The sequence below is a fragment of the Elephantulus edwardii genome, unplaced genomic scaffold (genome assembly GCF_000299155.1).
Source record: "Elephantulus edwardii isolate Elephantulus edwardi_28Jun2011 unplaced genomic scaffold, EleEdw1.0 scaffold00026, whole genome shotgun sequence".
Lineage (NCBI taxonomy): Eukaryota > Metazoa > Chordata > Mammalia > Macroscelidea > Macroscelididae > Elephantulus > Elephantulus edwardii.
This window is the reverse complement of record NW_006399776.1, coordinates 18,658,991-18,673,194: the sequence shown is the minus strand read 5'-3', so window position 1 is coordinate 18,673,194 and position 14,204 is coordinate 18,658,991. Positions and strand designations below refer to the sequence as shown.

The 14,204-nt window shown below is 37.7% G+C and overlaps 1 protein-coding gene across 1 annotated transcript; it reads left to right on the top strand.

Annotated features, from left to right (window-relative positions):
- Window positions 1-3,288: 3,288 nt before the first annotated feature.
- LOC102859111 (olfactory receptor 4K15-like) lies at window positions 3,289-8,168 on the top strand. The gene is made up of 2 exons (XM_006883257.1): window positions 3,289-3,333; window positions 7,206-8,168. Exon 2 carries the CDS (start codon window positions 7,209-7,211, stop codon window positions 8,166-8,168), a length of 960 nt encoding a protein of 319 aa, XP_006883319.1. The 5' UTR covers window positions 3,289-3,333; window positions 7,206-7,208.
- The last annotated feature ends 6,036 nt before the right edge of the window (window positions 8,169-14,204 follow it).

Genomic DNA, 14,204 nt, shown 5'->3' with positions numbered 1-14,204 from the left:
AACAGAGAAGATTCCGTTTTGGAAAATATGGACTGGGTGACAGAAAGGAACTGGAGAGAGAATGATTGTATTTTGCACAATCAATGACTTATTCATTGCAAATACATTTTTTAAGAGACATAAACACAGGTTATACACATGGTTTCACCTGATGGTATGTATAGGCATCAGATCGATACATCTGTGGAAAGAACCACTAGAGAAGCTCAATAGCAGCTGTGAAAACTAGGCTGGAGCTGATTGTGGAACAGACCACCAACTACTCATATGCAAGTTCAAGTTGAAGCTGAGGAAAATTAAACCGAATCCACAGGAACCAAAATATGACTTTGAGTCTATCCCACCTGAATTTCAGAAACATCTCAGGAACAGGTTTTAAGGCCTTGAGCGAAGACCATGAGCTGTGGGAGGATGTTAAATGTATCATCCAGGAAGAATGCAAATGGTCATTACAAAGACAGAAGAGGAAGAAAAGACCAAAATGGATGTCCGAAGAGACTCTGAATATTGTACTGGAGTGCAGAGAAGTCAAAGCAGAAGGAAGAATTCAAAATACTAAAGAGCTGAATAGAAAATTTCAAAAGGCAGCGTGGGATGACAAAGCAAAATATTACAATGAAATGTGCAAGGAGTTGGAGTCAGACAATCAAAAAGGCTGAACTCTCAGTATTTCTTAAGCTCAGGAACTGAAGAACAAATTCAAACCTCGAGGTGCTATAATCAAAGATGTTTTAGGTAGACTATTAAATGATCCAGGAAGTATTAAAAGAAGATGGAAAGAATATACTGAGTCACTGTATCAAAAGGAATTGGCAGACACAGAAGAATTTTATGAAACAACATATGAGCAAGAGCCTATGGCGATAAAAGAAGAAGTTCAGGCTGCTTTGAAGGAAATAGCAAAAAATAAGGCCCCAGGAATAGATGGCATACCAATTGACATATTTCAGCTAACAGATTTTGCCTGGACGTGCTCACCAAGTTGTGCCAAGAAATCTGGAGAACAACCACTTGGCCAACTGAATGGAAGAAATCTGTATTTGTTCCCATCCCAAGAAATGGTGACCAAACAGAATGTGGAAACTATAGAACAATACCATTGATTTCACATGCAAGTAAGATTCTACTGAATATTATCCAAAAATGACAGGAACAGCACATCAGCAGAGAACTGCCAGAGGTCCACACTAGGTTTAGAAGAAGTTGTGGTACTAGGGATATTGTAGCTGATGTTAGATGGATCTTGGCTGAAAGCAGGGAATACCAGAGGAATGTATATCTGCGTTTCATTGATTTGCAAAGGCGTTTGACTGTGGATCATAACAAACTGTGGCTGACTCTGAGAAGAGTGGGAATCCCAGAACACCTGATTGTGCTAATGTGAAACCTATAGTTGGACCAAGAGGCAGTTGTCAGAATGGAGCAAGGAAACACTGCATGGTTCAAAACTGGGAAGGGCATACAAGAGGGATGCGTCCTATCTCCATACCTCTTCAACCTGTATGCAGAGCAGATTATCTGAGAGGCTGGGCTCTATGAGGTGATAAGTGGGTCAAGATTGGTGGAAGATCTATCAACAGTCTGCGTTATGCAGATGACCCAACCCCACTTGCTGAAGCTGAGGAGGACCTGAAGCACTTGCTGCAGAGGGTCAAGGAGTGCAGCCTTCAATATGGATTGAGGCTCAATGTCAAGGAGACAAAGATTCTCACCACTGGATCAATTGGCAGCATCAGGATGGATGGTGAAGAGATTAAGATTGCTCACATCTTTAGTTTGCTTGGCTCCACAGTCAACACTCTTGGCACCAGTAGCGATGAAATTAAAAGACGTGTTGCGATGGGAAAGTCTGCTGTTAGGGAGGGACCTCTCCAAAGTACTGAAGAGCCATGGTGTCTCTCTGGAGAGTAAGGTGCATCTGATACAGGCCACTGTCTTTGCTATCACTTGTAATGCATCAGAGAGTTGGACAACGACTAGGGAGAATAGAAGGAGAATTGATGCCTTTGAGCTGTGGTGCTGGAGAAGAGTATTGAGGGTAACATGGACTGCTATGAAAACAAACAGATTCAACCTGGAGAGGGTTAAACCAGGCGGCTCCTTGGAGACAAGGATTCTGAGGCTTCATCTAACGTACTTTGGACATCTTGTAAGGAGGGATCAGTCCTTGAAGAGGGACATCATGCTTGGTAGGGTGGACGGACAGCGCAGGAGTAGAAGACCCTCTATGAGGTGGATTGATTCAGTGACTGGAGTAATCAGGATGGGTGTGTCAGAGACAGTGAGATTGGCACAGGACAGGGGAGAGTTTAGGGCTGTTGTACATAGGGTCGCTATGAGTTGCAAGCGACTCAACAGCGCATAACAGCAACATGTCAGTATATATCTTCAACATGTGGCCAGAATAATAGCTCCCATCTTCTTCAATGGATCATTGTCACTTTCACTAAGATGTGGAGTTTTATTCCTTTTTCTCTTGAGTTTTTTGTCCTATTGCTGATTTGATCTACAGAGTATGGGAGAAATAATAATGTGTTAATTCTACACATGAGATTTACCTAACCTGGTCAGAATTATACAATAGAATACTATCTGGAAATAAAAATAATTGGGCTACTGGTAATCTGAAATAAAAAATTTGGGAGGGGAAAATGTTTGCAGCTGTTTCTCCTCATTTTGATGGATTTCCAGTCTGAGCTCTACCTCTTATGCAATAATATCCATGTTCTTGGGGCAACAGATGAAAGTTTTTTTACCCTGTCTCTACCATCTTCATTCAGGTAGAACCCCTGAACCTCTGACTTCTGCCAGACTCTCTCAAAGCTCCTGGACTTAAAGTGTGTAGTAACAATGGAAGAAAGCGTTTCCTACCCTGTCTCCACTTAAGGCCCTTAGGCCAAATGTGAAGCTCCAGCACACTAGATCCAGCCAAGATATAGCCCTCACTGGGGTCATTATCCTGCTGTTCCAGCCATGTGCCATCCAGAGCTCCATTCTGTCAGGTCACCACTGGTCTCATATGAGCCCTGTCTCCAAGATTTTCCTTGTCCTGATGTGCTGTTAGTGCAGAGACACTAAGCCTCAGGAAGACGTGCCTGGAGCAGACATTCAGAGACTCCAGAACTGCCAGAGACAAAAATCCTTCCCCTAGAGCTGCTGGGTCACTTATCTGTCAATTTGTCGTATTAGAGAGTGATATTCTTAATGCTAATTATTTTAGCTTGGATGTGTGTATTCTTGCTTGCTTATCATTGTGCTACTTAGTACAATACTTGTCTGTCAGTTTGCTATACTGAGGTACAGGGTGCTGTGATACTGAAAGCTGTTCCATCTGTGTGTTAAGTGGTAGAGGGGTCACCTATTCTAGACTGATTTCAGTGGAGCGCACAAATTAAGACAATCTAGGAAACAGGATTGATGATCCATTTCTGAATTAGTAGGTGTCTGAAAACCCTATGAACAATATAGGAACAAATTGTACATAAGTGGATAAGAAAGACAGAATAAAATTTTCTATCTTTGAATTATGGTGTTTGCAAAGAATACTTACTAGGAGGAACTCTTTTCTTTTTTGTCATGTGACTGAAGGTTTACAAAACATGTTTAGTTGTTTTGTGGCATTTCCCCTCCCCCATACAATCATTCATACATATTCTGTTCTGTAACATCTATTATAATACACACAAAGTTGGATAGTCCATTGTCCTTCTCTTTACTTATCCTAGTAAATGTTCATTGCCTATCAATTAATCGTAAACTCCTACCTTTATGTGCCCTGGAAACCATACTAGATTGATTCTCTCTGTATAAATTCTTGCTTTTCAGTGAGGACTCATTGAACTATTAAAGGTTAGCAATCTACTAGTTGATCTGTGGGAGAAATACAAGTAGTTTCCTTCCATAAAGATGTATAGCTTCTTGTTAAGATTTTTAATCAGATGAAGGATTTTTATGAAACCAAATTGACCCAGCAAAAGTGGTTTTGATATGACTTTTGGTATGAGCTTCCAGAAGAATCAACAAATCTGCCTTGGAAGCCATCCATCCAACATGATCCTTGGAATCAAGGATGGTTGGACTTAGTATGATGCTTTTTGGACAAGCTATCTGCAGAGAGCCCTGTCATTGCAGAAGAATATAATTAAGTAGTTGTTGTTATGTGCTGTCGAGTTGCCTGCTACTCTTAGAGACCCTATGAACAACAGCCCTAAATCCTGCCTATACCAATCTCACTGTCTCCAACACATCTACCCCCATTGTTCCACTCACTGAATCAATCTATTTCATCTAGGGTCTTCCTCTCCTGCACTGTTCCTCCACCCTCCCAAACATTACATCCCTCTCTAAGGACTGGTACCTCTTTGTAACATGTCCGAAGTATGTCAGACGAAGCTTCAGAATCTTTGTCTCTAAGGAGCATCCTGTTTTAACCCTCTCCAGGACAAACCTGTTTGTTCTCTTAGCAGTCCATGGTATATTCAATATTTTTCTACAACATCACAGATCAAAGGCATCAATTCTCCTTCTATCAGCCCTAGTCATTGTCCAGCTCTCTCATGCATAGCAAGTGATTGCAAAGACTATGGCCTAGATCAGGTGCACCATAGTCTCCCGATTGACATCTTTGCCTTTCAGTACTTTGGAGAGATTTCTGACATCAGACTTTCCCAATGCAAGTTGTCTTTTAATTTCCTGGCTGCTGGCGCCAAGAGTGTTAATTGTGGAGACAAGCAAAGTAAAGCTGTTAACAATCTCAGTCTCTTAACCATCTATCATGATGCTGCCAATCAGTCCAGTGGCGAGAATCTTTGTTTCCTTGATCTTGAGCTTCAATACATGTTGAAGTCTGCAATCCTTAAAGTTCTGCAGCAAGTGCTTCCAGTCCTCCCCAGTTCCAGAAAGCATTAAGTAGGTAAGTGAAAAAGATGAATATCTTAAATAAGATGAATTAACATATGACTGTAACAATGGTCTTATGCATAGCAACGATTGCAAGAATATCAGAGGCATGACCAGGCAATGTTTTGCTCTTATTACACATAGAGTCACTATCTAGTCATAAGTTGCAACCATCTTGAATGGCCCTGAAACAAGCAAACAAAACGCCAACATTGTCTTGACACCAAACATACATGTTAAAAGCACAATAATTTTGTAATAACCAATTTATTTCATGTTGATTAATGGAGACCCCATACATTTCATTGTAGAAATGTTTTCCATTCGGTCATCATTGGCTAATTTTTTGAAAATAGTTTGCATAAATTTTCTTTCAAGGTACCACTAGGTAGATTACAACTTCCAATATTTGGATTATCAAGAAAGCATGTAAATTATGCTTTCCAGTGACTTTGTCAAGGGCTTATTGTGACCACTGTTCAATTTATATCTATCTATCTATTATCTATCTATCTATCTATCTATCTATCTATCTATCTATCATCATCTTTCTTTCATCTATCATCTATCGTTACATATCCATATTAAATCTGAAATAAAAAGTATATTATGACAACCAATTTTTTCATTATACCCTAATTACAGTTTATTTTAAAAATACAAATATATTCACTTCTGATAATATTAATATTTAATATTAAGATTAAAAGAGCAACTAATTATGTATTACCATATGAAGGGAATAAAATATTCTTTGCTAAATGTATCTATTTTTTGCTTCCAATGTGGGGAATATCACTAAGAATAAATTCAATTTTTTCTGTAGTGAATGATTTTTCTAAACTTTTTATAACTAAAGTGCTCATAAATGATTGTGAATATGACATAGAGAAATACCTCTGAGAGCTGCCAAAAGTTGGAAGCATTTGGTTCTCTGGACTTCAGCCATTCTCCTTAGCAAACACCTAATGATAAGAAATCTCCCCGGAGCACAATAATCTTCCATGGTCTCATTCAAAATGAACAGAGAATATAAAATGAGAAAAGGATGAAATTGAGCGCTTTTGATAGGACAAGTTCTATGTTAAGGTCTCCAAAATCTATATGATTCAAGGTAAAAAATGTATAAACATAATACAGCTTTCTGCAAGCCAAATAGGATTATTTGATTTAAAAGAAGCCAAAAAGTTTCTTTCAAATCTCACAAAATCTGTAGATAACGGAATCAGGTATGTTTTATTTAAGTAAATAATTTTTGTGATAATTGAATATTTGAATATTTAACTTTTAAAAATATTAATAATACTTTTGACTACAGGTAGAGAAACAGAGCAAGAATTTATAATATTTAGACTTAATTATTTTGTTCAAATATTCTTTTTAAACACAAATATTTACATCTATTTTAGTCAGGTACATAACTTGACTGTGATGTCATAGAAAATTACTTAAAGGTCAATTTCTACAATATTTGGATTGATTGATTAGAACTAAGGCACACATTCTGATTAACTGAGCAAAGAAGACTCTACCATAGGATAAGGCCACTTTATATTTGTCTCAACTCTTCCCAACTCAGTCTGGCACCTAGACAAAAAAAAAATGTCATTTGGGCAATGCATACAGTTGTTCTGCATGAGAATTTCTGACTACTTTCTTTCTCTTCTTTTCTATACCATGTTAACGTCTCATTTACTTTAAATACAATCCAAATTTTATAGGTGACAGATAAAGTAAAATGTACAGCCAAAAATCAAGAAGAGTGCTCTTTTGAATGAAGTCTTATGACATTTATATTTCATGTTGTTGTTGTTGTTATGTGCCGTTGAGTCGCTTGCAACTCATAGCGACCCTATGTACAACAGCCCTAAACTCCACTCTGTCCTGTGCCAATCGCACTGTCTCTGACACTCCCATCCCAATTATCCCAGTCACTGAATCAATCCGCCTCATAGAGGGCCTTCCCCTCCTGCGCTGTCCCTCCACCCTCCCAAGCATGATGTCCTTCTCCAAGGACTGGTCTCTCCTTACAACATGTCCAAAGTATGTTAGACGGATCCTCAGAATCCTTGTCTCCAAAAAAAAAGTGGAAAAAAAAGTTTTTCACTTTTTTATATTTCATAGCTGTTATTAATTAGTAAGAAAAATTGAGAAAAAATATATTTGTCTAAATGATAAATAAAATATTTCTGAATAAGAATAAAGTACTTTAATGTTAAGAGGTATCCTTCAGAACTGTAGTTTATTCTTACTGCTCTTGATTATAGTCATTATATGTCTTTTATTTCCTTCTCTTGTAGACTGAGACTATGGACCAAGGCAACTACTCTAGAGTGACTGAGTTTGTGTTGCTGGGACTCTCCAGTTCCTGGGAGCTCCAGTATTTCTTCTTCGTGTTTTTTAACATTTTATACATATCAATTGTGTTAGGAAATCTCCTCATTGTCCTCACAGTAATATCTGAACCTGCCCTGCATACCCCCATGTATGTAATGCTCAGTAACCTTTCTGTTCTTGACATATTTCTGGCCACATATGCAACTCCCAAAATGATTAATGACTTCCTTCATGAACTCAAGACCATCTCTTTTGAAGGTTGCATGGCCCAGATATTCTTGCTTCATGTCTTTGCTGGTGGTGAAATGATGCTTCTTGTAGCCATGGCATATGACAGGTATGTAGCTATATGCAAACCTCTCCATTATGCAACCATCATGAACTCGTGCAAATGCACAAGTTTAGTTGTAGGCTCTTGGGTCATTGGAGTCATACACTCTCTGAGTCAGCTGACTTTCACTGTAAACTTACCTTTCTGTGGTCCAAATATAGTAGATAGTTATTACTGTGACCTCACTTTGGTTATCAAACTTGCTTGCACAGATACTTATGTCCCTGAAGTGTTGATGCTTTTGGACAGTGGTTTAATGGGGGTGAGTTCATTCTTGCTCTTGCTCATTTCATACATGGTCATCCTGGTCACTATGTGGCGTCGATCAATAGCGGGCATGATCAAGGCCCGTAGCACCCTGACAGCCCACATCACTGTTGTATCCCTCTTCTTTGGGCCATGCATCTTCATCTATGCCTGGCCTTTTAGCAACTTCCCAGTGGATAAGGTCCTTTCTGTGTTCTCTACTGTTTTTACACCAATATTGAATCCTATTATCTACACATTAAGAAACAAGGAGGTGAAATCAGCAATGCATAAATTGAAGACCAGATATATAAATTCCAGAATGCTTTTACAACATCCTATCAAAGGATGTTAAATTTGTTAAACTGAATAGACAGGAAATTTGAGAATATAGAAGCTTTACCTTTTAATTGTGACAATTACTTGTGTAAAATAATAAATACATTATGTGTGTGTTAAAGATTTGCTTTAATGACACTTCTGGTGGCCTAGTGTAAGGAGCTGTGCTAACTGCTTTTGAAAATCCACTGGAGGGTCAGCTATGAGTTGGTTCTGACTCAACAAGTACACAACAACAACAGCATACATCATTGTCTATTGTTAAATTCCATGGGCTTCCCAAGGAACAAACAGATATGTCTCGGAGAAAGTGTAGCCAGAATGTCTTTGCAGGCAAAGATGACAAAACTTTGTCTCACATATATTGAGCGTACTCATAGAAGATGTTATTCTTTTGGAAAAGAACACCATACTTGGAAAAGTGGAGGGTTGGTGAAAAAAGAAAAAGACCCTTTAGGATTAAAACAGTGACTGCAGCAATGGGCTCAAGTATGTAAGAAATTATAAGAATGGCACAGAATAGAACACAGTTAAGATCCATTTATAAAGTAATTTGATGTTGTTCAGGTACCATTTAGTCTTTTGTCATTTTCCCTAAGACCATGTTGATATTAAAATAATATAGTTAACCAGTTCTAAATGCTTAACGAATTTATATAGCACATTAAACTTAGACACTTAGCAATTAAATGACACAAAATAGAGCAAGATCCACATTGTTGTTTTGTTGTTGTTATGTACTGTCATTTGTGACTTACAGCAATCTATGTATAACAGCTCTGAACCATGATCTACCTTGAGCCAACCTCATTGTCTCTAACACATCTCAGCCCATCACCCCAGTCACTGAGTCAATCCATCTCATTGAGGGTCTTCCTTTCCTTCACTGACCCTTTACCCTCCCAAGAATGATGTCCCTTTCAGAAAACTGATCCATCCTTGTAACATGCCCAAAGTATGTCAGATAGAGCTTCAGAATCCTTGCCTCCAAGGAGTAGCCTAGTTTTACCCTCTAAAGGACAAAATTGTGTGTTATCCTAAAAGTCAGTGGTGTATTCAATAGTCTTTCCAGTACTTCAGCTCAAAGGCATCACTTCTTCTATCATCCCTAGTCACTGTCCAGCTGTCTGATGTATAGCAAGTGAGTGCAAAGACTATGGCCTGGATCAAGAACACCTTAGCCTTTAAACTGACATCATTGTACTTCAGTGTTCTGAATATGACCCTGACAGCAGAATTTCCCAATGCAATTTGTCTTTTGATTTTTCTGGCTGCTGGTACTGAGAGTATTGATTGTGGAGCCAAGCAAACTAAAGCTGTTAACAATCTCAATCTCTGCACCATCTATCTTGATGCTGACGATCAGCCCAGTAGTGAGAATCTTTGTTTTCCTGATGTTAAACTTCAATCCATATTGAAGACTGCAGTCCTTGACCTTCTGCAGCAAGAAGTTCAGCTTCTTCTCAGTTTCAGCAAGGAGGGTTGTGTTATCTCCTCATATTCTGTTGTAAAATCTGTTACCATCAGCCTCCAATATGTATTCTGTGCACTAGTTCAACAGAAAGCAGAGGCAACAGACAGTTACAATAGCTAACACTGATCTGAAGGATACTACCTCATTGCAATATACCACCCTAGTTTTCTCAAAGATTATGCCATTCCTGAAGGGCAACTACATCTCACAGAAAATGATGAAAACTTGTGCTCTGTGGGATAATTCATTCATGTTGTTCATTCACTCTGATTTTTAACGTAACTCATGCAAAGAATGTGTCACCATCATATTTTAATTGGAGGGCCCATTCTGTGGTGCATTGCACTCACTTTTTCCCTTGGATTAACCTATGATTGAACATTATGTGTAGGGAGAAATGGCCATTGATGTCCTGAATTCAACTTTCCCCTCATATTTATGGAAAATACTTTAAAGTTATGAGTTTCTCACAAAAAATTACCATAGCTATCATGCATTCTTCTTTCAACTCCACAATTTTTTCTTAAAACTTTAATCCATTTATTTTGTTCTTTTCCACAAACAGTTCCTATGGAATAAACAAGATTATACTGGGTAATTCAACTAGGATGGCAGGAAATGGTCCTGCATTATAGAAGGAAATCAATTTATTAGTACAGACAGATTGCCAAAATCTTCTGTCCATTTTGTGCCTGTTACAGAGATATAAAGAGCTGCAATGTAATTATTATAAAAAAAGTTGAATTACATATATTAGTGTAATCATTGGATTTAGAGAACATAAATCATTTGGTCACCAGAGTTTTAGAACCACATGGTTCAGAGTCTAAAGAGTAGAGGAGTTCTGCTAGGCTCCCATAGAAGATTGTGTAGAAGAGAAAGATCAAATCTTTCTCTATAAGATCACTATATTATGCAGTCAGACCAGGGAGAGCTACATCTTGATATTTATTATGTAGACCTATTCAGAACACTTGATCGTGCTACTGCGAAACCTATACTTGAACCAAGCAAGAGGCAGTCGTCAGAACAGAGCAAGGAAACACTGCATGGTTCAAAACTGGGAAGGGTGTACACCAGGGATGTGTCCTGTTTCCATACCTTTTCAACCTGTATGAAAAACAGATCTTTGGGAGGCTAGGCTCTATGAGGACAAATTTGACATCAGGTTTGGTGGAAGATCTATCAACAATTTGTGTTATGCAGATGACACAACACTGCTTGCTGAAACTGAGGAGGACCTGAAGCGCATGCTGCCAGAGGGTCAAGGAGTGCAGCCTTCAATATGGATTGAGGCTCAATGTCAAGAAGACAAAGATTCACACCACTGGACCAATTGGCAGCATCAGCATGGATGGTGGAAGAGATGGAGATTGTACACAGCTTTAGTTTGCTTGGCTCCACAATCAACACTCTTGGCACCAGCAGCCAGGAAATTAAAAGATGTATTGCCATGGGAAATTCTGCTGTTAGGGACCTCTCTAAAGTACTCAAGAGTAACGGTGTCTCTCTGGAGACTAACGTGTGTTTGATACAGGCCATGATCTTTGCAATCACTTGTTATGCATCAGAGAGTTGGACAATGACTAGGGAGGATAAAAGGAGAATTGATGCCTTTAAGCTGTGATGCTGGAGAAGAGTATTGAGAGTACCATGGACTGCTAGGAAAACAAACAGATTTAACCTGAAGAGGGTTAAACCAGGCTGCTCCTTGGAGGCAAGAATTCTGATGCTTTGTCTGACATACTTTGGTCATGTTGTAAGGAGAGACCGGTCCTTGGAGATGGACATCATGCTTGGAGGATGGAGGGCAGGCACAGGAGGGGAAGGCCCTCTAGGAGGTAGATTGATTCAGTGACTGGGGTAATAAGGTTGAGTGTGTCAGAGACAATGAGATTGGCACAGAACAGAACAGAGTTTAGGGCTGTTGTCGCTATGAGTTGCAAGTGACTCGACGGCACATAAAAACAAACAACAACATTCAGTATTAATATATCACCTTCAGTTGCTACCACCATCCACATTACTAACTTTCACTTACAACTTTCTTTACCTAGTCAGACACACTGTTACTGCTGTTGTGTGCCATCAAGTAGAAAACAAATGATAGTTGACTCTCCGGCAGGTTTTTAGAGAAAGTTAATCACAAGGGAGGAGATAGTTCATCATTTTCCCATGTAACAACAGGTGGATTTGAATTGTATGCCTTTGATATTGCAGTGTAACCTCATTACACTAGACCATTAGGTAGAGAATTGACCATTAAGTAGAGAATCACATCTCCCAAGCAGAACATTTACTTAGGTATAACCCACAGTGATAGCAGGTGGATTTTGGTGAAATGTGAATTCCTAAACCATAGTTCTTGATGATGTACCCTAACAGTTCTCTGAGTTCTCTACGGCTTAGGTTGTAGCTGAAGAGCTTCTACTTAAACAAGATCTGATCAAAGGATTCCTTTTTTTTTTTCACCAAAGTGTGTGTGCAGGTAGTGACATGACCAGTTACTGCTATTAGCTGAGATTGCAGTCAATCACCATATTATCTATTTATTTATGTATTTCAAACATTACAAGTATTATTAAGATATTTAAAAGATCTTAATAATAAATTTAATAAAACATATATTCCATTATATGTTATATCATTTACATATTTTTACTATCTTAGATACTTTGTATAAGTCTGTAATCTTTTGATCCCAAAAGGTTCCTATAGTTAAGAATGCCAAATATGTGAGTATTCGAACAATTCTTGATACATATTTCAAAAGCTCTTCTCAGAGGATTTTTCCCACTATGTACTAAGAATAGATTTTTGCATTAAGTATACATTTGTTAATCTGTCAATTTGCAGATTTATTTATTGCTGTTTTATTTTTAATTAATTTTATTTCTAATAACGTTATCACATTCTGTAAATTGTCCTCACATTCCATGCCCATTTGAAGCTTAGAATTGCTTTCATCTGCTTATTGCTATGCTAAATTGAGTAAATCTATTGTTGTGATTTAAATATAAATAGCATTTTGAAAAACGCATAGAATCCTAAGTCCACAACAGTTACATATAAAAGGACTTTAATCACCTGAAAAGTTTCCTCAGGCTACTCCTATACACAAACAACTACTATTTCTGCCCAAACTCCTGATAACTAGTGATCTTTTTGTTGTATTGTATAGATGGCTTAGTTTAATGAACAATGTATACTTAAATTCACCCATTTTGCTGCATGCATTAATTGTTAGTTGCTCCATTTCTTTTATCAATGATCAGTTGTTCTTTGTACAGATGTTTGTCCATTTATCTGCTAATAGATAACAATGCTTTCCAATTTGAGAGGATTATAAAAGAAGTTGCTATAGATGTTCATGTATAAACTTTTGTGTGACAATATGTTCATTTATTTTGAGTAGATACCTAGGAATGTGATCACTGGTATTGTGCTATACTTAAAATAACAACAACAACAACAACAAAAACCCCAGTGTATAACTGATACCCAGAAAAGAAAATTTATTTACAGTTATTTTATGTTTCAACATAATTATAGTTTAAAAATCCCATCCTTACTATCAAGATAATGTGAAAATATCACCACAATGCAGATAATAAATATGTCTCTCACTTCTAAAGTTTTTCCAACCAACCCACATTTTTTTCATTGTTTTGGGATAGAGAAGGTCTGGCTTCTTTCACACAGCATAATTAGTTGAGATTTATTTAAGTAAGGTCATTAGTGGTTCAATCTTTTTATTGCTGAGTAGTGACCCACAGTATGTGCTATGGTTTGATCTATTAGCTTGTCAATAGATCATTCGTATTGTCAATCTAAATGCAGCATAATGGGAATTTGGGGAGATAGAGAGGGAGCTTTGGTGGCCTAAGAATCTGGTGGTGGTAAGGATTGGCACTGCCCCCAAAAACTTGAGGTTCAAATTCACCAGCCACTGTGGGATAAAGATCAGGAATCTTCTCCCATGTGATAACTGTCTCTGAAAACCCACTGGAGGGTCAGCTAGGGTTTCAAAAATCAAATCGTGTATTTAAGATCTTTCAAAATATGTCAAAATAAAACTCTCTAATGTACACCGCTGTGCCCTAACCAGGTGGTGCATTACTCCTTGGGTGATCAGAAAGGGTGGCGGTTCAAATCCATCAGTCTTTGTTCAGGACAAAACAGGAAGCAGCTTCCTTCTACAAATATTTATAGTCTAAGAAACTTGATTTGAGGGTTATCTTGACTTAGAATGAACTTGAGGACAATGAGGTGTTTTTTTTTTGTTTGTTTGTTTGTTTGTTTTTGTATTGAGCATAAGTTGCAGCAATGATTTTTGGGGCACTTCAGTTTTCTTTACTCATGTGTTTGTTTATTTTGTACTACATACATTGTGTAATCTACCTTTAAAACCTTATCTCTTTTAAAACCTTCCACATATTTTTTCTCTTTTGTATTTCTTTTTTTTCTATTCTTTCTACTTCTTCCTTTTTAACAAAATACAAACTCTCAGAATATTTAATAGCAGTATAATTGCCTTTACTTTTTTCTTGCAATATGTATACTATCCTATGTGTCTTT